Below are 25,693 nucleotides of genomic sequence, written 5' to 3' on the forward strand. Positions count from 1 at the left end.
TGTAGTATGTGAGTGTGTGTGTGTGTCTTTAGCACAGACGTAAGCCTATGTACGAAGCTTATATAGTTTTGTAATTGTTGTTTTTTTTAGGAGGGGGGGGCGCTTGTAAGCCCACTCGGGTTTTTATGACCTCTCCTGCACATTCTGTCTTATATTTTCTTTTTTTCTGTGTAATGTTCCCTTTTTTTTTCTTATAAGTGCAAACAATAAACAAACAATAAACAAACAATTATTGAGACACTAAAGAGCAGTATGATAAGTCTGTTCTCTCTCTCTTCACAGTATCAGACTGTGACTACTACTCTGTGGGAGCGGATCAGGAGGGCGAGCATCACCAGTCATCAGACTATGATAAATCTTCCACCATCCCCAGAAACAGTGACATCAGTCAGTCTTACCGCCGCATGTTCCAGTCCAAACGCCCTGCCTCCACTGCTGGGCTGCCCTCCAACCCCTCTGCCATCATCACCCCGGGAGTCGCCACCATCCGACGGACGCCATCCTCCAAACCAAACCTGCGACGGCCCTCCGGGGGCCTTAGCTTGGGCCCCATCCCCATCAAGCCCCCCATGATTCCAGTCAAGACCCCTACTGTGCCTGAACATCCTGGTTTCCCCAGCAGGGCAGCATCAGAGGATGGCAACACACCACGAACCCCGCTCAGTCCCCCGACCACCCCTTTGTCACCAGGCAGCAGCGGACCACTTTCACCAAGGTCCAGCTCCTGGGAGACCCAGCACCAGAGCGAGGGGTTGGATCCTCCCACCCCACCACCGCAGCCCAGCGGCCGAGTGTCAGAATGGGAGCGCCGGCCTCTCCCAGAGCTCCTGGAGGAGACAGAATACAGCGAGGTGGAGGATTTTCTGGTGGCTATCCGACGAGGTGTCAGACTCAAGAGGACATCGACCAATGACCGTTCAGCGCCAAGTATTCACTGAGACTAGAAGAGCTGGTTTGACTTGCGCCATTTTGCGTCCCTGGCTGAATCTCGGCAAATATGCTCTTAAGGGACACAAAATGGTTGTCAACAAGTAAAAAGGAGCTATGACATCAAATGGACGGCGAGAATGGGAGGAAGTTGCTCGGAGACTCTGATCAAGCATCAGTTTAGAAATTACCTAACAAAACTTAAAAGGGATGTTCGATCATAACACGGTGATCTAATTACAGAAATTTATAAAGGTAAGAAATCAAATAAAGCGCTTTCACCTTTTGGCCAAAGACAGAATATTTAAATGAGGGATAAAAACACTTCTGTTTGTGGTGTTGACAACAGTTTGTGATTTTTGCGAGAGTTTTGGGTTTTAAAGCCTGTAAGTACATAGTTTGAAAAGCTCCTTTCTGAACTCAAAGTCAGAGGAAATCTGTCAAACTAATGTGGATAAAAGGTAGACATTTCTTGTCCAGATTTAGACTGCATCCAACAAGAAAGTTTACCTTTCGTAAAGTATCAGTGGACTCTCTTAGGCTGAGAATTTTCCCCACAGTGCCAAATTTTCTTGCTTTGGAAACTGACTAAAGCACCTCTCCCTTTAAAAACGAAACCTGCAGCCTCTTGCAAGTTGAAAACTGTCTGTATTGCACCTGACTAACTCCAGTGAAGTTTCCCTCTGAGATTACTACTGGGAACACTGGTGCTGATCTGAGATCAATTCCCCTGGGCAACTTCAGTTTACAAAAGAAAAGGTGTGAAAGGACATCCTTGTCGAACAAGTTGGACAAGGTCATTGTTGTAGCAGACACTACTCAAATGAAACATTACGTAAATGTTAACACGTATTGTATTGGGAAGAAGTTACGATGGGTGATATATGGAAAAATTCTGGAAGGATTGATGGAGTATTTTCAAATCATTATTTGTATGTACATATTTATACTTTGATGTGTTTGTATATTTTGTTTGTCATACATGCCCGTAGTTTCCCATTTCCACTAAAGGTGCCAAAAGCCTGTGTGCTGAATTTAACTTAAATATTGTAAAAATTCTATTTAAATTGAAATTATGCTGGATTTTTTTTCTATTAAAATATAGGTGAGTGTTTGATAGAGAAGACAGACTGAAAGAAAACTTGAGCTTCTACGCAAACTGAAAGAGTAATTGTAATTGTTAGGGTAGCACATTGAAGAATGGCGTGTAAATTCACAGTTATCCTAATAATGACACGTACGGTAGATTGACCTGCATGTTCTTAAAGTTTTCTCCAGTATAAAGAATCCTTTTGGCTTTATATTAGAAAGTTCAGCACAATATTCCAGCAGTGGATATGAAGAGTGGCGGATTAGGAACTGCGGATGCCAACGTCTTAGTAGATTAAGTGTGCTGTTAGCTTTTAACAAAAAACATTGGGTCTCATTCATGAAACATGAGCAGAACGAATTTGTGTGTAAACTGTTTGTAGAAGGAAATTTACGTGTATTTCGGCATTCATTAATATGTTAGTAGCTCCGATCTTTTCGTAGGTACCAACAAAATCTACACCTGCTTCTGACTGCTTGTAGTACTTTTGTAGATAGATAGTACACAAATATTGTTTGTAATTATTAGAAATTATAATTTTATTTCATATTGTGCTCTGTTATGTACACAATACTCAGATGCCTTTGATACATGTAAGTTAAAGATGACAGGAGATTAGAAATATAACACATTTAGCTAAATTAGTTGGTATTTAGCAGATTTAAGCTTCAGAATAGGATTCTTAAAAACGTGAATGAGTTATTTAAATCAACTTATACAAAACTGAAAAACATTGTTCTCTAAATAAATAAAATAACAAACCAACAAGTTCCTCCTCTGCCCTCGTTATACACTGCAGCCCCAAACTTAATGTCATCTTTGTTTAATTTAATTGTCACAGGCGCAACGTGGGAGACATAAACATTATTTGTGTGATGTGGCAGCTATACGCTTCTTTATAATACGACTTGTGGACCTGGGAAAACAATTCAGCATCTGTCTCCGCTCACACCGGGCAGCTGGTGAACCTGGATCTGACAAAGAGTTGGAGGGAGACAGTGTGGTTTTACATCTTACTTGCTAAACTTAACAGTGGGTTATTGCCTACATTAGACTGCCTGTATTAAAAGGATAGTGCACCGCAAAATGAAAATTTTCATTGTAGCCTGTAGCTCTAACTGCCTCTGTGTACACTGCGCTGACGTGTGTGCACTTGTGCGAGACCGTGAGACATGGGCACCGCCTTCGTTGTTATTCCAAACAACTTTTTATGTCGGGGCTTCAGGACACTTAGATCACTACGGACGAGCAGTATGGAGATATTTTGTGGTTTCAATTATGTGTTTTTGGACATTTGAATCTGGGGCGCCATAAGCCTCCATTAGATGGAGTTGTGCTGTTACCCACTCTCCCCTTGGATCTCCACAAGGGATGTGAGGACTCTAAAACTTCACCTGAACCTCCCTCGGCATATGGGTAAGTAGATAATGGCTGAATTTTCATGTTTGGGTGCACTATCCCTTTAAGATGTTTTAATAGTGATTTAATTTCACAACAGTGAAACAATGCTGAGGCTTAGAGCAAACACTATCGTTACCTGGCTGTCCATGACGGCAGATGAGGGAAACGTCATGCTGCTCTGCAGGGCGCTTGATTTGCATACGGCTGCCACAAGGGAAACTAGAGGGAGGGACAGGGCTCGACTCAATGCAGTTGACGGGCAAACAACACACTTTTAATTAAGAATTGATGCCATGGGCCAAATTTAAAAACTAAAATATAAAATTATTGAAAAGACATAGAGAAAAACATGTCTTGCAAAAAGGGCACTTATGTAGACAGAGGGCAAAACTTCATTCTCAGTGTCGGACAAGTTTTTCTTTCACTGTCTCTCTCTCTTTCTTTGATTGCTCTATGCTCGCAGGTCGACAGGATGCACCTATTATCACCTCCATGTATGGTGGTCTCTGGCTATTAATGGGTGGGGGTGTATGCTAATTGCTGACTAGCAGGAGCCTGCTGTCAATTTAGGATTGATTGGCATTCATGAACATACACACGTGCCTACGATCAAATCCAGGTTTTCCCCTGCATTCATGAATCCAGTGTAGGTTTTTAGTACCAAGGTTTTTATGTGCAAATCTACTTACAGATTTACTTAACATTTCATGAATGAGACCCAATGTCTTTGTTTATTTTAACTTTTTGTAATTTGGTTTTGTCTTTGCATTTTTACAGCATTTATTGTCTGTAAAGCACTTTCAATGTTTTGACTTTTCCAAAATGAACAGAAAAAACTGATGATGAGTGATTACGACTAAGTTCCCCTGCAGACAGACATAATCTGTGTCTTGGTTGGCCTCCAGGTTCACTAACCCCTCTGTCCCTGTCCATTGTTCAACTTTTAACATGTTGCTAATCTACCAACTATGTAGCAACTGTTTGTTAGCATACACTTCCAAGTCCATGGTAGTAATAGAGGTTGGTATTACAGGTTCCGTGTTACTACTTAGCTATAGTGAATTGGAGTAATGTGGATAAGTGTTTTGGTCTGTCTACACCAACTGTCTGGTATATACAAAGTTTTTCAGGTGGTTTAACACGCCCTCTGGCAGCCATGTGGGAAGTCTTTAGGTCTCTGGCATAATTACAGCTGATTGCCTTCCTGAATGTGCAATTTGGTTGTCTCAACAGAATTAAAAGGACATTTCACATTTTTTAAGCTCACTAATTGTTAGCTAAATATCAATATAGTTTAAATTCATCATTTGGATACTAGTTAATTTATAGCTCTTAGTAGAAACAAGCATTTTAACAAAGCTAATTTATCAGAGTTTTACATTTGAGAATGTTTCTACAGACACTTTACAAGAAGATATTATTTCAGCTCGCTTTTGAAGAGCTAAATCTCTACCATATAGACAAAGACATCGTGATAATCCAAGTTCGATGTTTTCATATTTTCTTGGCCAGCTAACTGTTTGCTAAATATTAATATAGCTTAAATTAATCTGCTTTTCTTGATGTTGATGTGCGCTAATTTACAGTGCATGTCAAGATCATGAAAAAGACATCTTATATTGCAGGTTTAATGTTATTAATTTTTGCTGCCAGCTGAATATCAGTAATTTAGCTAAAGTACAATTCTTAGCACTATAGCTTAAGAAAAAAATGTAATTCATCAGAATTTTACATTTAATAATTTTTCCGAACATTTCCACTGATCCTGTACAACAAGTTATTTCAGCTAGGTTTTGGAGAGCTAAATTTCTACCATGTAAACAAAGACATCGTTAAATTTTAAGTTTGCTTTCGTATTTTGTTTGCTAGCTAATGGCTGGTTAATTTTATTTTATTTTTTTTTAATTCAACTATTTTGGACACTAGCTTATGTACAATTCTTAGCAGATGCTAGCACTGTAGCATAAGAACAAATCTAATTTATCAGGCTCTTCAGTTTGTTTGACAATGAAACTTTCTACAGTGACATCACAACAAGGTTTTTCAGCTAGCAGAGAGCCAAATCTCAACTACATGGACCTACATTATGGTGCCAGATGAGGCTGATTAATTTGTGACCTAACTGAAAACCCTCTATTAGCTATGTTTAAACAGACAGTTAAAACAAAACACAAGCATATCCTGCTGTGCACTGATATTCATGTACAACTGCGACAAATATAAAAACCTGTAATAGCTTGTAATTACTCAATGTCGAAATAGCCCTATGAGTAAAAAAACAAACTTGCGTTTGTGGGTTATTAGCGTAACAAGCTGAAATTCTTGCTACTAAATAATAATCACTGTTTGTCATCACAATTATTTACATATTTATTAAGTTGAATATTTTCACCCAAAGTCTTGTCCTGTTGAGCATATAAAACAAATTAACAAATGTATTTAATATGCATGTTGTCTTTTTTTAGTTAAACAAAAGGATTTAATAGTCTGCTTTTTTTCTACTGGAACTAATTTTTGTCCTCAGTTGGTCTGTTTCTTTTGGACTAGAATGCATTTTAGATGCCGTCCGTCATCTAATATGTTTCCTCACATTAATGTTTCATATTTTGTGTGACCACAGTTTGACACCCTGTATGACAACTGAATCCTGTCTGTTTTATATCCGTTTATACTCATTTTCCAGTGCAGGTTAATGAATAAAATCATGTAGCTGATGCGATAAGCGTATGAAGCTGAATGTTCGAGCCTGTGAGGACTCAGTAACTGCGTGTAATGCCAGCACACACTGAGAACTAGAAAAGTGATTACTAGGAATCACATTCATTAGTAACAGAAAAGGTACAAGGTACAAGTTAGATTTAAAAAAATCACTGATCCAATCCTCAGTGTGTGGAGGCTATTTTTGTCTGTGAGCTGTAAGTAACAGCAGCTGTCGGTGTGTCCCTGCCCTTTAATGTTTAGCCTTTACTTTGAGTCAAGTTGCCACATTTCCTACAGTATAAATGATGCCCTGGGTATCTTTCTTTTACTGTATTTTATTCTCACTATAGTGTTGAGCTAGAGAGCTTAAGAGACCATAAATATTTGAATTTTTACAGCCACTGAATGCTTAAAATGGAAATTAGGTTAGTTGGGTTGAATTTCATTTCTTAATTCTGAATTGGATCAATCAATATTTGAGCAATCTGATTTTTTTTTTTTTTTTTAATTATGAAACTTGAATTTTTAGGTTTGAATTTGTAAACATTGAAAAAATATATCCGATTTCAGCTTTTGACATTGCAAATCAAAAAATTAATATTTTAAAGTTTTAAGAGGTAAATTCAGAACAAATAAAGTTAGATACATGATTTTCAAAGTTCAAATGTCAGTATGAAAAATTAATAAAATATAAATTTTAACTAGACTTTTTAGATCTGAATTTGACCAGTCAAATCTGAGCAACCTAGATCTTTTCTTTTTAATTCTAAAAACTTAATTTTTGGATCTGAATTTGTAAACACTGGAAAAAAAATATTCAAATTCAACCTCTGAAATTGCAAATCCAGAAAATTTCAAATTTTGATTTCAAATAGGTGAATTTACAACAAATAAATTCAGACACATGAATCAATGCTATTAATGCAGTGGTGTTTAAATTTTAGTATAAAGTATTCAGTGGATTTTAAAATTTAAATACATATGTCTCATATTTGGTTCCATATTGAACTTGTTACAGAACGTGCATTTTATCAGGTAAATATTACCAATCTCAGTGAAATTGTTACTTGATACAGCTTCCTCGCCACATAAATCTTAAAATAAAACAAACTGACTAAATGACACTTCAAACAATATAGAATAATAAAGTGGGGAATATCTAAATTTGTATTAAGGTAGCCTGATCACTACTACACACTATCATGGCCCTAATTATGCCTGTCGGGTGCACAATAACAAAAAACATGATTTCATACAACCAAAAAAATTCCCTTTTTTGTTTGTAATGAATTTAAAAGGATGAGACCTTACGTGGTTGCAGTTTTTTTGTTAGTCTGAACCCTCCTGATATTTTTTCTCCCCATGAATCACTATAAAGATCACCCATCATCCGGTCAAATTTTATTTTCAATTTCTTTCTTGTAATTTATTTTAAAAGCCACTGAGTGATTGAAATGTCCCAGTTCCAAGATAGGGCCATTCAGAACTAGAATTAAGGGCTCTATTTCTTAGATTTACTCACCCTGTTCTCCCAAAGCTGAGCCATTATTACTAAAACCTGAGAGCCACAGAGAGTTTGGAGGATGGTAGCAGAAATGAATAACCAGTCTCGACTTGCCCGAGTTGGCAGACGGGATTAACAAAAATCATTTGGGACTAAGCAGAAGTACATCAATAATGACCCCAAGAACCAAAACTGTTCCCTATTAAATATATGCACATGATGTGCTTTTGTGTTTAGTCCTTCATAAAAGTATGATACATTTTAACTTTCTTTAATTTGTTCTTCTGTGTGTGCATCCAAAAGGTCGGAATACTTAAATCAGGGAAACATGGATGAACTGTTTGCTTTTGGCAGGATTTGTCCTGATCCTGAGTTTGATGTTATTTGAAATAAATATTATCTATTATTGGAAGACATAAAATGTAGCGGTTGATAATGTCAAAAATAAAGTCAGATATTCCTCAACTGGGTAAAAAATTTAGTAAAGCCTGTTAATCTGAGCCCTATCCCTGGTTTGGGAGTAGGTGGAAACATTTTAAATTTGGTAATAATCACTGCTCAGCTGCATTAATGACTGATGCCTGCATGTCTTTAGTGATTTGTTTTATCATTTTTAGCTGATATATTAATACAGCTTCCTTTATTTTAGGTGATTTTTATTAAAACGACACATGAATGTAAAATGTTTTAACTGTCAACTCAGACGGTAAGCCTTGAACACATCAGCAACAGTTATACTAAGAGGTCAGAAATGTTTCCATCTGATTTCATATTTGCTTGTAAACTTTTCTGGTCAAAAACATGACCAGGTAATGACGTTTCACTTATCAATTAACAGGTTTTATTACATTTTTAAGCAAAGGGAAGACTTCATTACCCAGAAGGTATCTGACATATCTGTTACTGTGACACACACACAGTCCTGTCTGTGTTAAGAGAAGTAATGGCAACATGTTTTGTTAACGTATTACCGGGCAGTCCTGTTACTTTACCTCTGGCTCCTGAGAATCTTGTATCTTATGTTAAATGTTTAGTTCCTAAATACTAACTGTCTCCAATTTTCTATGTATACCAGCTGTTTTGGCTAAATAATAAAATTGTAGCATACAATGTGCATCTGATGACAAAAGACACTTGTGCTTTGTTTTTGTTTTTTTTAACTGTCCACATTACCACTGATTCATATTTCAGATGAAAGTTTAATTTTACAATTACAATTTCACAAGGCTGAAATATTTACTTTGGCTGTGTGGGGTTTTTTTTAATCTATTTTGAAAGCTATCATCTATAGCAGTGATTTTCTGGGAAAAAGTTTTAAATATTTGTGAGAATCAGCTTGAGTTTACAAAATGAGAGTATTTTGTGAGGTGCTTAATTAAAGTTAAGACTTCAGGTTAAGGTTCAGGGTTATAATAAGGAAAAGAAGTGAATGTTTTGATGGCGGGCCTCCATGAAAGGACAGATAGTGTGCAGGTGGTTCTGCGGGGATAATAGGCCTATATTTCACTATGAACATTAGCTATTTGGAAAATACAAATGCATAACTTAAATAAAGCATAAGCATAAATAAAATGTAAACAGGTCAGTTAGCCTATATAAAATTCACCCCTTGTATAGTTGTCATGTCGAAATTAGTTATGGAGACTTGTCTGTACCAGGCTGTAAAGTCGGGCATTTTAACATGGAGGTCTATGGGGACTGACTTGCTCTTGGAGCCAGCCTCAAGAGGATGTTAGAAGAACTGTACTTTTGGGCAGTTTTCAGCGTTTGCTTCACGTTTCAGCCCTGGAGGTTGCCGCTTGTTTAAAGCCTGTTTCTCATAAGCAAAAATTAGCATTAGCCTTTTCACAGTTAACCTCAACTATAAATGCAACATGCTAACTAAGCTGGCAGCTAGCATTAGCTTCACCCTCTCGTCCAAATATGGTCACCCCTGGCTCCAAAATTCCAAGATAGCAACGACCAAAACATCAAACTTGAGGTTTCAAAACAAAAGTCCACAAACCAGTCAATGTTGTCACAGAGGCTACATCAATTATTTTTATACAGACTATGTGTAAATGGAGCCTTTATTTTCCCAGGAGATCATATCTGGTGGCAAAAAGAATTGCAAAGTGAAAGCCAGTTTTTAGCCAGTTCTAAATGCCAATAGTTATTATCATTCTATGGCCATTACATTTTGTGATCAACATTTACTTCATAATCATAAGTTAAAACAAAAAGGCCTATTTCCACTTTAAAGTGCACTGTTCCTTATTAAACAAACAAAATAAGCACACTTTTACCAAGCAACACATTCTCTCTCCAAAATTGTCACATATCAACGTTTGCCCATGGATTTCCCACATCCAGATACAACGTGAAAGATACCCTGGGTGCATTGGTTGTTGACAATCTCGGACGCTGTGTCAACCTCTCTCAAAATATCTCTTTCAAAATAATGGCACTACGTCAGAACGACAATGTGAATTGATGTTTTTTTTTTCCTCCAACAACTAACGCACATGGTTATGTTTAGCCAACAAAAGCACGTGGTTTGGTTAAGGAAAAAAGAACAGGGTTTGGCTTTGTAATCTTACCGCTCTCCCGGGTGGAAGTGGGTGTTTGTTGGACCCATCCACCACCACTCCCACCACCCTACATGGACTCTCCCTACCTTAACTTCTGTTCTTGTCCCAGCGCGTTTCCCCTGGAGGTTGCTGAGCACCATTAAACTATAATGGTGATTTGATTCCTTAAATTGATTCAAACTTTTCAAACCTTAATCTTAAGTGGTACACAGAGGAGCAGACATCACATTTTTTCTACTGAGCTCTCGCCACTTCAGACATCCAATGTGTCAGATTTAGTCAAATATAGCAGTGGGGATTGCGGATTGCAACCAGCCGAAACATCTCCTAGTTAAAATTTCTTCAGTGTTCATTGTTTAGGAGGTTTTTACCGGAAGCCGAGTTATCAACAGAGGTCTCTTCCTCATACAGACCAGGGTCCAGATAACAATGTGTACACACAAAAGCCATGCGTATGCCTTTTCCCCACACATGAACTGGTATTTATAAAAGAAGAATGTGCGAATGTCACGTATTCCTCAGACCAGGCATATACACGGTTTTACCTGAGATAGCTGTGGGTGATATAGCTATGATTGGAAGGACATTAATATTAGTTCAGAGACAGCAAACATTGTTTTTAGGTGGTTTGCAAACTTCACTGATTGTTTTATTATTTTTACATCTCACACAACTTTCTGTAAGATGTCAAAGGAACATTTATAAAGTTGATCTTAAACTAGTTACAGGTGTTAAATATCAGCATTGTTTTTATTAAGCGTTAATGATCCGTCTAATTTTATCCTGTGGTGCACTTTGTAAGGTCTGTTTCCACATGAAGGCAATGATTAAATCACGGATCATCCTTCTGACATTTAATAATGATGATTGAGATGTTACTGCAGTGACTGCAGCATATCCATAGCCGTGCATCGCTGATGTGACACAGTCGGTGAAATCTTACTGTCTTCACCATATTTCTAATTGACAGGTCTAATGAATGATGGAGGACCACATGTGTCAACATGCAAACGAGATATACACTGCTCAAATACATTAAAATCACACAACAGATCTTGATCTTGACAACTTATTAAAGTTGGAAATATTTACTGATGTACATTGTATAATTTGTTGAGAACAAAATGACGTAACAACAATCAGTGGAAACCAAAATCATCAACCCACTGAGGGCTGGATTTAGAATCCCACTGAAAATCAAAGTAAAAAATTTAAATCACAGGCTGATCCAACTTGTGTGAATTTTGTCAGGGCAAATCATAATGTGACTCAGTAGTGTGTACAGCCCCTGCCTGCCTGTATGCACTCTTGAAAATGTCTGGGCATGCTCCTGATTAGTCAGCAGATGGTGTCCTGGGAGATCTCCTCCCAGACCTGGATCAGGGCATCATTGAGCTCCTGGACAGTCTCTGGCGTCTGATGCATCAATACATAACGTCCCATAGGTGCTAAATTGGATTTAGGTCAGGGGAATGAGAGGGCCAGTCAATGGCATCAGTGCCTTCATTATCCAGGAGCTGCCTACACACTCTGACCACATGAGGTTGGGCATTGTCCTGCACCAGGAGGGACCCAGGGCTTGCTGCACCAGGAGGGACCCAGGGCTTGCTGCACCAGGAGGGACCCAGGGCCCGCTGCACCAGGAGGAACCAAGGGCTTGCTGCACCAGGAGGAACCAAGGGCCCGCTGCACCAGGAGGAACCCAGGGCCCACTGCACCAACATAAGATCTGACAATCTCTCTGAGGATTTCATCCCGGTACCTAACAGAAGTCACGGTACCATTGGCTATGACATGGAGGTCTGTGCGGCCCTCCAAGTATATGCCTCCCCAGACCACCACTGATCCACCACCAAACAGGTCATGCTGGATGATGTCACAGGCAAGCATAACGTTAACCACAGCGTCTCCAGTCTCTTTCGTGTCTGTCACATGTGCTCAGTGTGAACCTGCTCTCATCTGTGAAGACAACAGGGTGCCAGTGGCGGACCTGCCGATTCTGGTGTTCTCTGGCAAATGCCAGTGAAGCCACACGATACTGGGCTGTGAACACAGGTCCCACTAGATGACGACGGGCCCTCATGCCACCCTCATGGAGTCTGTTTCTGACAGTTTGGTCAGAAACATGCACACCTTAAAGTATTCATTGACTCACATCTCACTAATCAACACCACATTAAGAATGAAATGAATTAATGAATCTAGTTACATTGGTGTGCCAGCAGGTTTTAAAGGGATAGTGCACCTAAAAATGAAAATTCAGCCATTATCTACTCACCCATATCCCGAGGGAGGCTCAGGTGAAGTTTTAGAGTCCTCACATCCCTTGTGGAGACCAAAGGGGAGAGTGAGTAGCAACACAACTCCACCTAATGGAGGCTTATGGCGCCCCAGATTCAAATGTCCAAAAACACATAATTGAAACCACAAAATATCTCCATACTGCTCGTCCGTAGTGATCTAAGTGTCCTGAAGCCCCGACATAAAAAGTTGTTCGGAAAAACTCCATTTGAACTCTGTTTTTAGCCTCATTGTAGCCTGTAGCTCTGACTGCCTCTCTCTGTACACTGCCCTCACGTGTGTGCGCTTGTGCGAGACCGTGAGACATGGGCACCGCCTTCATGTGTGTTCACGTGCTTTCACTGGTCTCGCATGCACACGTGAGCGCGGTGCACAGAGAGGCAAAAATAAAATATATATATTCTTTTTCTGTCAATATATCCCCCTAACTCCTACATGCTGGAGCTTTAAAACTGCAACAGGAACACAGAGAAAACAAAAACACAGATGTCCCTAATGTGAAAAAAAAACTATTGTGGCATTCACAGCGAATAGTTCGAATAGAGATGACACAAAGAGCTTCAGCATCACCTGCAGAGGTAAACACTCCCAAATTTATTATATTAGTTTAAATTATGTTGCAAAATGCACATCAATCCTCCTACATCACTGGTTTACAACACATACATGTTTCAGTGCACAGCTGCTGCTGTTCCAGACTGTCCACAAGATGGCAGCACAAGAAAGCATTCCTCTAACAAACAGTAACCACACACTTGTTCATATACTTCAAAATCTCTCCTCGTTTTTTCGTCAGAGAATGAAATTAATCAAAATAGTGTCAAGAGTAGAGAGAAATAAAAACAAATAAAAGTCCACACGGGCCTGAAGAAAAACTTCATCTAGAAAAAACATTCTCAAACATGATATAAACATGAGATGATACAAAAACATAAAAGTTCAGGTAGCAAACAGCATCCTGAAAACAACTTATAATATAATTTATAATTATTACTTAATTAGTTACTCCTTATTGACACATGATTCAAACAGATGGTATATTGCTCCCCGTCCTCCACAATAAATCTCCCTTCTAATGAGGCAGACCTAACTCAAGGCGTTTACAGTTAATCCAGTGACAAACTGAAATATCTTGTGCAGCCAAGTCCAAACACTCATTAAATATTGTTCAAACATTTCTGTCACCCATCAGGGTGAACTCAGAGGTTTACTAACTTCTTTTTGTTCCAGCCCTTAATTCCTTTTGATTTGAGGATTTGTGTCCCCATCCCTCTACACACAATCATATCTCCTCCCCACAGCAAATACATCACAATCTGTTCAATAACAGCTAAGACACAATCATTATTGCAAGATTTCTCTAAAGTTTTGGCAATTTTTAAACTTTTAAAGGCATCAAAATGACTCCTGTTCTCTCTTTATGATCTGTATAGAAGATAATGTAGAGATGCTCTTGAGGAAACCAGTTGAGGATTAATGGAGATCCAGTGACTGTGTGTGAAATCACTTTGTCAGTCACTCATTCACTTCCCTGATATAGCACACTCTCAATAGTTAACTCTGTAGTAGAAATGCACTGATATGAAATAATGTTACTTTTGGAGAGGAAAACAGGCTTTTTTTCAATATTGTGCAATATGTTTAGAGTCTTTACAGACCCAAGAGTAAACAGTAGATAGAATTATTGTAAACTTGTGTGTAACAATATAACCCTAAAGTTTTTCTTGTTAATTCTAATGAACAGCAGTCTTTCTCTCCTTACTGAAAAGCTTGTATGAGGTACAAATATTCGTAATCCCCAAAATCCTCAAGATCACATATAAATGACATCATCAGAAAAATAACTAAGTACATTTTCTCATTCATAGGCCAATAACATATCATACATCCCTATTCTATGGTGAGCAGTGAGCAGTAGTGTAGCACGGCTGTAATTTATGCATCTATCAAATGTGATAATGAGTATTGCTATGTGGGATTGTTAATTAGTCAATCAACAGGAAAATAATTGTGACATTCTAAAATTTTGAACATGTTTGTGTCTGAGGCTAGTGATGAGCAAAAAGGTGCTTATTAGGGATGGGCCTGAGTACACTCAAGTACTTGATTTGGATTTCAGTATTTATTCAAAGTAGAGCAAGGGTCTTCAGCATTTTTCTGGCCAAGGACTCCTTAGGCTATTATTTACTTAAATCACTGAAATTAACAGGCCTATATTTGTTCCAGGCATGTATATGGGACAGGCCTTTCATTCCTTTCTTACAAAACTGTTGCTCAGCAAAAATAAGAAATACAATCAAATTGCTTATTTGAACCAGTATGAACATTACCTGTATAAAAATCAGGCTTTGAATAATCATATGAAATATAAATCATTTATTTGATCTAGCTCCGACAGACAGGGCATTGCAGAGGATTACGGCACCTGGCATACTGACACAACACCACTTTATCCTGTTAAAACAATATTCATGACTTGGATTAATTTTTTTGAAAAACCCTTTTGATACTTTTCATCAGTGGACCCTTACGGACTAAAGGAATAACTTAACGGGTAATTAAGGAATTGATACATACTCTGCTTTTATCATCAGGGGAAGGGAGTCACCACTTGTATTTTTGTCATGTTGGTAAATCTGAATAAATTACGGTCTTCTCTGGTGCTCATGGTTTCAGTAAAATGAACCGAATGATTTAATTGTGGAAAATCTAACTGAGCAAAGATGTGTAGTATCTCCTTATTGACAAAAGTTTAAACATTTATATTTGTATGTGCGATCTTAACAGCTACCTAAACTACCTAAGTTCTGATGGGTAGTTTAATAATTTGGATTTATACATCCAAAGAACTATAAAAATGAACTGCTAGCAAACAGATCAGGCGTCTAATTGAGACAGATCTTTATTTGTCAATATGTGTAGCCAACCAGGCTAGTAAAAGGGACTGGCTGTTTAATAAGGACTAGGCTTTTAATTGAAGTTTTACTGTATACATCATGTTTGTTTCTGAGGTGGGCGGTGTGTCAGAGTTTCTTGATTAAAAAGTTACATAACAATTTATTGTGACTCACAACAATGTCTGTAAACTTGGATTAGTGATATAGCTGACTGGCCAATATGTTTCAATAGTATATAACTGTTAGCTGACTAGTTCATCTCGTTATTATGGATCAGTACCGCACAGTGATTTAGTGTTACCTAGCTAACATGATTGCACAGGGATTTATGAGTAGAAGCCAGATACGTAGCTCAAGTAAAGAGAGGCAAAAAAGGAAATGTGTCTTTTAATTTCGTCACATATTGTGAATTTCCGCAAAACAATTAAACTCATCAGGTCAGTGTGCAAGTTTTCTGTGCGTAGCAATTTTTTTTCCGCTGATTACAAAAACACACACACACACACACACAAAAAAAAAAACAGACTCAGAGTGCAAAGGCCTTAAGTTGCAGCCTTAAAATCCAGACACTCAAAGTTTTTGTGAATAAGGACTAGGGGTGGGAACCACTGTACGATATTATCACCATACTTTGGTCACGATACAACAATATTGCAATTTTACATGTTTTGCAATGCTGAGCATTGCCATGATATATTGTGATATCATGCGTTTTATTTCCTTTTTTCAACTGTAAATTATGTAAGTTATAACGGTAAAATTTGTCAACGTCTGTTTTATCTGATAAGATACATTTTTAAAGATAAAGTTGTCACTTCAGTCATTTTTACTGCCGCCAATTGAATCTAGTGGACTAAAAAACAATCAATTCTATGTTTTTAGTAGGCTAACAAAGTTATTTGTATTTGCAACATTAATCATTTATATAATTTAAAAAAAAATCAATATTTGGCGTCCATGTATTGATACAATATTGCTACACAAAATATTGTGATACTATGCTGAATCGATCCCCTACCCCCCCAGTAGAGTGTGATTTTAGATGCAGCCGGTGGCAGAGAAGAGGAGAAAAGGATCAACTGGATTCATTGGACTACAAGAAGCATCTTGGATGTGTGCTGTGAGCTGGAGTGTGTGAGAGGGAGAGAAAGATTAAGAAAGCGGTTTGAGTCACAGAAATCACTGAAAACTACTAAATAGACTTGTCCTGGTATGGACTGTTTTGGACTGCACGGTCATATGTGGTGAAGCCCGACCATCTGGAGCCTCAAGTCTGATGAAGCGTAACCTAAAAAACGAATCACACAGATGGCTGGATCCAAGTCAGGAGAGGAGAAGAGGAAAAGATGGTGCAGACAGAAAAACACAGATATAGAAAAGAAGTTGGAAAGCAAACAGTAGTGTAAAGCCCAAAACTGAAAATAGCAACTTCAGTTTCCAAGTAGAGAGTGTTGCCACCGAGCGCCTGCTCCAACCCGCACAAAACATGTGAAGACTTTCCAGCATTTTCAAAACCATCCAACAAGGAAATTTAAAGTCTCAGCAGTTCTTCATGCAAAACATTCCCATCGAGGTAGCAGTGGACTCTGTTCCTTTTACATTGTTTGGGTTTTTTGGTAAAAGATGGATGAGACCCTGACTGCCGAGAAGTGCAGTGACTGTATATTCATCACTGAAAAGTCTGCTTAGTTTTAAGTAATGAGAAACAAATAGTGTTGTGGAGATGAGTGTCTGCTGAAGAAAAATAACCACCAAATACAGTTCATGTGTTGTTTCTTCAATTAACTTAAAAAAAAGACAAGACAGTCAAGTTTTCTGTTAACCTTATCCACTCCGCCGACAGTGCTGGCTTTCAGAGGCCGTAGCGGGTAAACAGGTCACGTTAGTTTGCCAGGAGGGGTGTTAAACAATGCTCCAAATTAGACTAAATTTGGCTGGGGAAAACTGGTATGGTCATTTTCACAGAGGTTCCTTTATGTCTCAATTTTTGATATCCGTCTACAAAAGGGATTCTATAGATCCCCATGAATCTCCCCTTTCCAGACACATCTACTTTATGCTCTTCCCTTACAGATTTGGGCAAAAACAATGCAGCTTTTTAGCCTGGTGAGACCATCCTGATGACGTGAGCAACATTCTGTTTTACTTTCTGTATCAATCTGGACTTGATGCAGCCCCAAACACTTTCCAGAAATTAAAATCCAATCAGGGTCAATCAGGGATCTGCACAGTAGTTTACAATGCAAGAAGCCAATCAGAGACTTGTAGTTGATGACATAAAATGCAGGCCGCTGCTTGCAGAACAGCAATGGCAGCTCCCACGGCAACAAGTGGCAACTCTAACGCCAGTAGAAGTGAAGTTATTGCAGAAATAGAGTCAATAACAACAATTACACAAGAACAAGAGAAGATGTTCTCTCTGTCCTTCTGACTGGATTTGGCAAAAGCTTGATTTATCAACTTGTTTCGGTGGTGATGAAGATGTTTCATTACGCTGATTAGCTGAGAGAGTTTGTCCATCAAGGCGAGTACTCCCGCCCACTGAAAGTGTCTGAGGAGGTGCCAAGTACAGAGAGCAAAACAGAATGTTGAGCTCACATCATCAGGATTGTCTCACCAGGCTAGCAGTTTTTTAGATGCAGTGTAAATGTGTTATTTTCGCCTATTGTATTTAAATATTTCTGAATACTGGACACCCTAGACAGGCCTGGAATTGCATAAAATGGGTCTGACTAGAAAGCTGAGGCTCTTATGGATTTAATGATCCTATTCATTCATGTATGACAAACTAATCAGGAATTATTTAGCTTCAACACTATCAATTTCTCTTATCAATGCCTGAGACTGGGCCACAGCAGGAAGGAAAAAAATCTAGATGTTTAAAAAGGCGATCAATGCAAAAAACTTATTCTAAGCGAGAATGGCAAAAACACTAGTAAGCTTGTGCATTCATTAGAGCCAATCCAACCGTTTTTAGATGCAGATACTTAAACTACCGCTGTAGAGTAAATGCCTCTCTCTTCTTCCCCAATTAAAAATCTGTACACAGCACCATACTTATGAAAGCCATGAGATGCTATGGCACTAAAGCCTGAGTGGGCTGCTGGCTGTGCCTGAATAAATTAATACCTGATAGTGGAAACAATTTTCAATGTGGATCGGTCACGGCTAGCCCGTATGTGGGCCAGTGCCAAAATCAAGCAGATCAGATCTGTACGTCACCATGCCAGCAAAGGATGTGCTGACTCTTTGTATGTCAAACAAGTAGACCGAAAAATAAAAGTGATATTTTATTATAGGGGTCAGATTGTACTCAATCAGAATGTGTTTGAGAGTGCTGTAAGTCGAGGATAATGAAATCAGCCCAGTTTAAGATAAAACAGCTCCAGAAACAGCTCTGGGTGCTCACGTGATGCCAAGTTATTAAACTAATGTGATGTTCTAAAAGCTTTTAAGTGAGACCATATAACTTCTGAAAAAAAACCAAAAGAAAAACAAAAAAAAACCTAACACAGCCTTCCTCTAACATGTTATAAGTTGGTTTTATTAGCAATAAAACAACCCCCTGCTCAGGTGTTTGTCACTATAGACTGAATCTGATATGACCAGTAGCTGATATGGTGGCTGATTTCAGTTGAGGTTAAACAACTGAAGATATTTACAGCTTTATAGACTGACTCTGGTTGAAACCTAGTTAACTAATATCTATTTATAGTGTTTATACTTGTCTGACTGCATTGTTGGTTTAAACTGTTTGACAACATGGGGTCAAAATACCTGAGGTTTGGCGCTCCTCAAAGTTCAAAGTGTAATGTGTGCTGGGAATTACCCATGGAGGAGGTGGCTGTAAATTCTCATCGACACTCTACAGCGTGACCTACAGAAAAGGTGGAGCAAGAGTAATCTATCATTTGTGTGACAATGAGTCCTTCATGTGTCTGGACAGCTCTGACAGCCATGTTTCGGCTCACTGAGTAATCCCCCAGGGTATTATATTTCATACTTTTGCCTCTGGTGGCATGAATGTCAGACAGCTGCCACTCTTGACTCCAGGGGACAAAGGGCTCATTCACACTCAACATTAGATACAGAGATGTAAGTAAATGGTGACCCTCTTCTGTCAGTACTCTGCGTTCTTTTTGTCCATAGTTGATATGGAGCAAAACCACCAGAGATCTTGAAGGCAGTGTACTGTAATTCAACCGAGATATGACCGTAGGAGACTGCGAAGACATTTAAATAATACAGATTTATTAAATCTGTAATATATAACAATATAATGAAAACAGTGAAAAGAATTCTCCATCCACTACTGTCTACTGTCTCCGTGGCGGGAGAAGTAACACTATCAATCACACTGCACATCAAAATATGATGATGTCCATGAAATAAGAAAATTGTCCACTGTTCATGTCCATGTGCTGTTGAAAATACGTCATTTCTGTCAAGCGACACTCTTCAAAATTGCTGCGTGCCAAAGCTTAAATGAGCCTTAAACAGGACAGCCAGCAGACCAGGACAATGGACGGCAAGGGTGTGATGTTTTGACGACATGCTATGCGTGTGACCCACCATGGGAAATTTAAAAAGTAGCTGATAGCAGTTAGCAGCTTACCCAAAGAAGAAGAACTGAAAGTAAATGCAAATTTGGAAAACAATGAGGTGGGGGAGCTCGTTAACCTCAGAGAAGAGGACGAGATCTGCCGCCATATAACAGGGACAGTAAATCACTGTTACTGCCATGTAATGCCATTGAAAGTGTTTATAAAGTGCCACAAATGTGTATGTTGTATGTTACACTAGAAGTCGATGCTGTTGTGTCACATGTCACATTTCTTTTGTTTCTGCGACGCTGGCATGCTATCTAAAATCACACACTGGAGTGGAATGATGTCACCATCATTTGGTTCTGTGTAAAATGCAAAGGCAGCATGAAGATGGGACTTTGTAGCAGCTCTATTATGCAATCTCTGTGTAAAAAGGGCTTATGCTTATCAAGACGTCACGGACAAACATAACAGAAAGTGAATACGTCTGACCAGTACACATGTAGTCTAATAATGATGTCTTTAAAGCAGCTGACTCAAGAGAATCTTGGGATTGTATCTGTTGCTAGATCAGTTGCTGTTCAGCAAAGTTACATAGTCTCACTTTAAATGACCAAAAATCTATCAAACAGGTCTATAACTGACTCCAGAAACTACAGGATTAATAAGAAGACTCAATAATAGAATCCAAACTGATAGGATCCCTCATCAGCATCTAAAATGGCTAAATCTGAATGAGTGAGACCCCACTAAACTGACATATTGAGTTAACAGATGGCATGTCATGTAGCAGACAGTGTGAAAACAACACAGCTCGGTGCATCACAAGAAACTCCACAGAGTTGAAGTTGTGATGGAGCTAACACAAACAGATTCAGAGAGGGTTTGGAGAGTGAGGAAGTGTGAACGCCGCCTGAGCAGGAGGACAGAGAAACATCCAGCCCTGTAAATACTTTTTCTTTTTTTAGTTGACATCAGCAGTATCCAGTCTGTAGGTATGACGGTGTGGTGTGGCTGTAGTGGCTTGTTAAGAGGAGTGTGACGCTGTGTCGCTGCAGGGTTGTGCTTCTTTCTCCTTCTCGTCATCGTCACTCAGGAAAAGCAGCGGGAACATCCCCAAAATACAGCCGATGGACACTCCGATGGCTTTACCCTGCAGGAGGAGAAAAATGATCATTACCCTCTCCACAAACTCTAGAATAAGAGTTTTATTATATTCCTTTGAACTTACAAATACTAAGAGTTAGGGTCCTAGATGGCTGTGACACAGAGGAGACACACCTTCTGAGACATGTTTTAGAATGACAGTATGATACAGCTGTGAGGCAAACGTATATTTCAGAGTGAAGCCGTTTCAGCTCACCAGCTGCAGGTGCTGCTTCCTTTTTAGCCGATATCCCCAGATGTGCTTTTGAAAGATTTGATCTGATACCACCTTATGTTGCATTCCTCAGATGTGCACGACAAGAATAAAGCTGACAATTTCTTTTTAACATGCCTCTATTTTGTCCTGTGCTTCTGCTGACATTCTCTACCAGCAGCAGACTTCCTTCCTTTCCTCTCTCATTGCTACCTTCATGGTTGAAGGCTACTGGAGATATTAAACATTTCACAGCTGTACGCCTCCCCTAACCAATCAAATTGCAGTTACAGTTTAATAATTTAATTGTTGAGTCCAAGTTAATGTTTGGGCTAAATTTGAAGAAATTCCCTCAAGGCATTCTTGAGATATGTTTATGTTAATGTGTATGTTTATTTTATTTAGAAAGGGACAGTGCACATTAATGACCATGATCACCTAAGTCACGTAAATGTGCCAGATTTGCAAGTTGATGATTTAAGTGTATATAAGAAAAAGACAAAATAAGATACAAAAACAAAGAAACACATAAGCACAGATAAAAACAAACTGATGGCATGTCCATTGAAGGGCACATGAGCACAGCGCAAGCATATAACCATAGACAAAAGCACATAACAAGGCACATAGTCTGTGAAGATTCTCAGTCATCCAGGTCATGGTAATCATAAGTGCTATATCGTAGGACTTGCTTGCGTTTCTTGAAGACGTTTCGCCTCTCATCCAAGAAGCTTCTTCAGTTCTAAATGACTGGTACGGAGTTGCAGGCTTTAAACCCTGTGTGGGTGGGAACCCTTGCAGAGTCGTAGGGGTCACATGTGAGCTCTTAGTTTGAGAGTCCTTAAGGTCACAATGTGAGTCTTTGACCCATCTGGCCACTATGTGAGTCGTTAGGGTCAGGTGGGACCAGGGGTGAATGGGTGTGAGGTCGTCTGGGGAGGGACCCCAAGACTGCACTGTAGGTGGGTGATAAGTTGTGTCGTAGGCCACCCCCTCTGTTTAACAATAATCGTTCCAGCTTGACATAGATGGCTTCTTTTACTTCTCTTTCAAACCATCTTTCTTCCCTGGCCAAGATGTGCACATTGCTGTCCTCAAAGGAGTGTCCCTTCTGCTGTAGATGTAGGTGGACAGCTGAGTCTTGACCTGAGGAGCTGGCTCTCCTGTGCCATGCGCTTATGGAGCGGTTGTTTTGTTTCCCCAGTGTATAAATCTGTGCATTCCTGGGGTTGTTTTGTTTCCCCAGTGTATAAATCTGTGCATTCCTGGCGGCACTGAACTGCATACACTACGTTACTCTGTTTTTGTCTGGGCGTTTTGTCCTTGGGGTGGACAAGTTTCTGTCTCAGTGTGTTACTGGGTTTAAAGTGTACAGGGATGTGGTGAAGACGACCTCACACCCATTCACCCCTGGTCCCACCTGACCCTAACAACTCACATGGTGGCCAGGTGGGTCATCGACTCACATTGTGACCTTAACGACTCTGAAACTAGACCTCATATGTGACCCCAACGACTCTGCAAGGGTTCCCACCCACACAGGTGTGTGCTGCTTGACTGGGAAAGGCTGACTGTCCAAAGCTGCTCTTTCTGTGTGGTATTTTACAATCCCCCCCTGGAGGTAGATCTGGTAGAGGAGTTCTGATTTTGTTTAATGAATTCACTGAGTGGAGGGGGTGCCAGGCCATGAAGAATTTTATAAACAAGTAAAATATCAGCAAATTTGATCCTATTTTCCCAATTTAAAAAATCATATTTTGTTAAAATTTTACAATGATGATATGAATTTGACTGTTGTGAATGTTGAATTTTAATGTTTTTAATGCCTATTTGTACAGTATTTCTACTGGTTTTAGTGCAGTTTTGCCTGTTTGAGTCTAGCTGGTCAGACAAAAAAAATCATTACATTACGGTACAACTTTCCTCCTGCACTTTGATCTGACGCACTGATGGCACTTTACCTTTTTACTGTTATAATGTTACCGTGTCTGACCTGTTTGTCTGTTTTGTGTGGATGAAGCCAAATCACTTAAACTGTGAACCAAATCTACCCTCGGGTACAAATAAAGTTACTTACCTTACCTTTGAGGCCTCTGTCGTTGCTCCTGATGTGTCTAAAATTTGACAAATTGAACTTGAGTCTTTTTTGACTTGTGTTTTGAATATGAGCTGTGAATCTATTACTATGCCTAAATATTTAAACTCATGTACTACTGATAATCTTCTCCCTACTACTGTAACGACTGGATCTTAATCTCTATTCACAGACTTTGAGAAAAACATACATACAGTTTTACTGACATTCAGATGTAAAAAACAGCTTGTTAACCAATTAGAAATATTGACCATTGAAGGGGATAGCTCTTCTGCTACTTGCTTCTTGTTTGTTTTTTTGCACGTAAATATATGACTGCGTCATCCTCCTACATCTGACAAGTTACAGTAGGAGGAAAAGGTTCAGGTAGGTCATTAATAAACAAACTAAATAACAGAGGACCCAAAGTTGAACCTTGAGGCACAACAACATGATTTTTAGCCACTTTTGAAGTAATCTGATCCATGCAAACACATTGTTTTCTGTCTGTAAGATATGATGTTATCCATTTAATGAGAGTAGGAGAAAAATTAAACTTTGATAACTTAGTAATTAGAACCTCATGATTAACAGTATCAAGGGCTTTTTTTAAGTCGGAGAAAACAGCCCCTACCACTCCCCCCTTGTCCAATTTGCGGCCAAACACCCTTGAATTTGCTTTTTATGTGATTTTTTTGCGGGAAATTGCGGCAAATGACAAAAATTGTGGCTCATGACAAAAGGAGAAGAGAAAAAAAAGGGATTTTTTTTTAAATTACTACCTCCAAAAAAATAAGTCATGTAATCACTTGCTATAATAATCATACCAAATATTACAAAAATAGCTGCAAATTGTTTGTTTTTTTTGTTTTTTTATACTCAATTTTTATTAATTTTGAACAACAAATGGTTTTTTTTATAGTTCTCTTCTTTAGTTTTATTTAATTGGTTTCAAAACATGGACTCCAATAATGTTGCAAAAAATCCTGAGTGAATATTGCAGCTCTCAAACCAGACAATGTGACTGTAAAACATGTAAGCTATCTTCTGTAAACATAACATTTTAATACAATCAGCACATAGTGTATGCATTTAAACAGTGCAAATTCTTATGTCAATACAGAGCGTTTCTCCATACTGCAATGCCATTAGCGCATTTGATGACACGTCTGATGACGTTTCAAATGACGTCGCATGCGCGACGACTTCCGCTCGGCCGGAAAATGCGGAAAAATGCGGAACAATTGCGGGACTTTTGAAAAATTGCAAGCCCCCGCAAATATTGCGGATTTTCGTTGAATTCGCATTCATTATTGCGATCGCAAGATCGCCATTTTCTGAAGTGACTGATAATTACTAATGCCATATGATCACCTGATTTAAACGCTGGTGTAATTATTGCAGTTTTTCAAACACTCCTTCATTAATGGACCAATTTTTGCAATAAGAGAAATGAGTGCCTGCTTGTGGCCAATTGGTCTCCAAGTCGACATTTGTGCCAAATCTGAAGAAATTCCCTCAAGGTGTTGTTGAGATATTGTAATTCACAAGAGTAGGACTGACAGATAGAAAGATAGACAACCCAAAAACATAATGCCTCTGGCTAAGGCTGATGCTAGCGGCATTAAAAATCAGGCCCCTCTGGTGTATGTTTAAAGTGCAACATCCTCAGTTTGACTTCAGCTGGAGACCTTTGTTGCATTTCTTTCCCATCTCTATCTCCTCTTCTATTTCGCTACTGTTGGCTTTATAGCAAAAATCATAAAACGCCCCAAAACTAATCTAAATAAATATCTAAACTAAGCACAAAAAGTAAGGAAATTTGTGTTTGGTAGATTATTCCTTTGTTGTAACAATGCTTCTTGGCAATAAACCTTATACCGTTGGAAAGCCTGTTTATTTCCCTTGTAAATGGTGCCACATTTGTAAGGACCATGCATTTGTGGGATAAGTATAAGAGTTGAGTATGTGGGTTGTGCCCATGAAAAATATGCCAAATCTTCTCTGCCAATGCTAAACAGCTTTTTTATTTTTTTTGGGTACCTGTGAGCATGGGCCCTGCTACAGTGGTCAGTTGGTGTCTGCTCCAAGAATCTGCATGCCAAATTTGACTAATCTGGATCAGGACGGGTACCCGCAAAAACAGCTGATTTGCAGGTGGTTTTTAAAAAAACATTTTTTCCCGGGTTTGGATCTGGGTGGAAAAAATAACATGTGGGTCGGATCGTGGGTTTTAGATAAACACATCAGTCATTAGTTCGGTAAACTACAGATAACTATCTTGGTCATTATTTACTCTCTGAGGATCACCTCCGCTATTTC

At 38.9% G+C, this 25,693-nt stretch overlaps 2 protein-coding genes across 2 annotated transcripts in view; one reads left to right on the plus strand and one right to left on the minus strand.

Moving 5' to 3' along the window:
• The window catches only part of LOC126384341 (protein MTSS 1-like), a 6,580-nt gene extending 3,428 nt beyond the window's left edge, over nt 1-3,152 (plus strand). Inside the window, exon 2 of the mRNA XM_050035354.1 lies at nt 283-3,152. Coding sequence (XP_049891311.1) covers nt 405-938 — 534 coding nt within the window. The 5' untranslated portion in view covers nt 283-404 and the 3' untranslated portion in view covers nt 939-3,152. The remainder of the gene's footprint in view (nt 1-282) is intronic.
• Nucleotides 3,153-13,052: 9,900 nt separating this feature from the next.
• tmem65 (transmembrane protein 65) overlaps nt 13,053-25,693 on the minus strand; it is an 86,951-nt gene continuing 74,310 nt past the window's right edge. The window contains exon 7 of the mRNA XM_050035351.1: nt 13,053-21,090. Coding sequence (XP_049891308.1) covers nt 20,965-21,090 — 126 coding nt within the window. The 3' untranslated portion in view covers nt 13,053-20,964. The remainder of the gene's footprint in view (nt 21,091-25,693) is intronic.

Source organism: Epinephelus moara, chromosome 22 (genome assembly GCF_006386435.1).
Source record: "Epinephelus moara isolate mb chromosome 22, YSFRI_EMoa_1.0, whole genome shotgun sequence".
NCBI classification, from domain to species: domain Eukaryota; kingdom Metazoa; phylum Chordata; class Actinopteri; order Perciformes; family Serranidae; genus Epinephelus; species Epinephelus moara.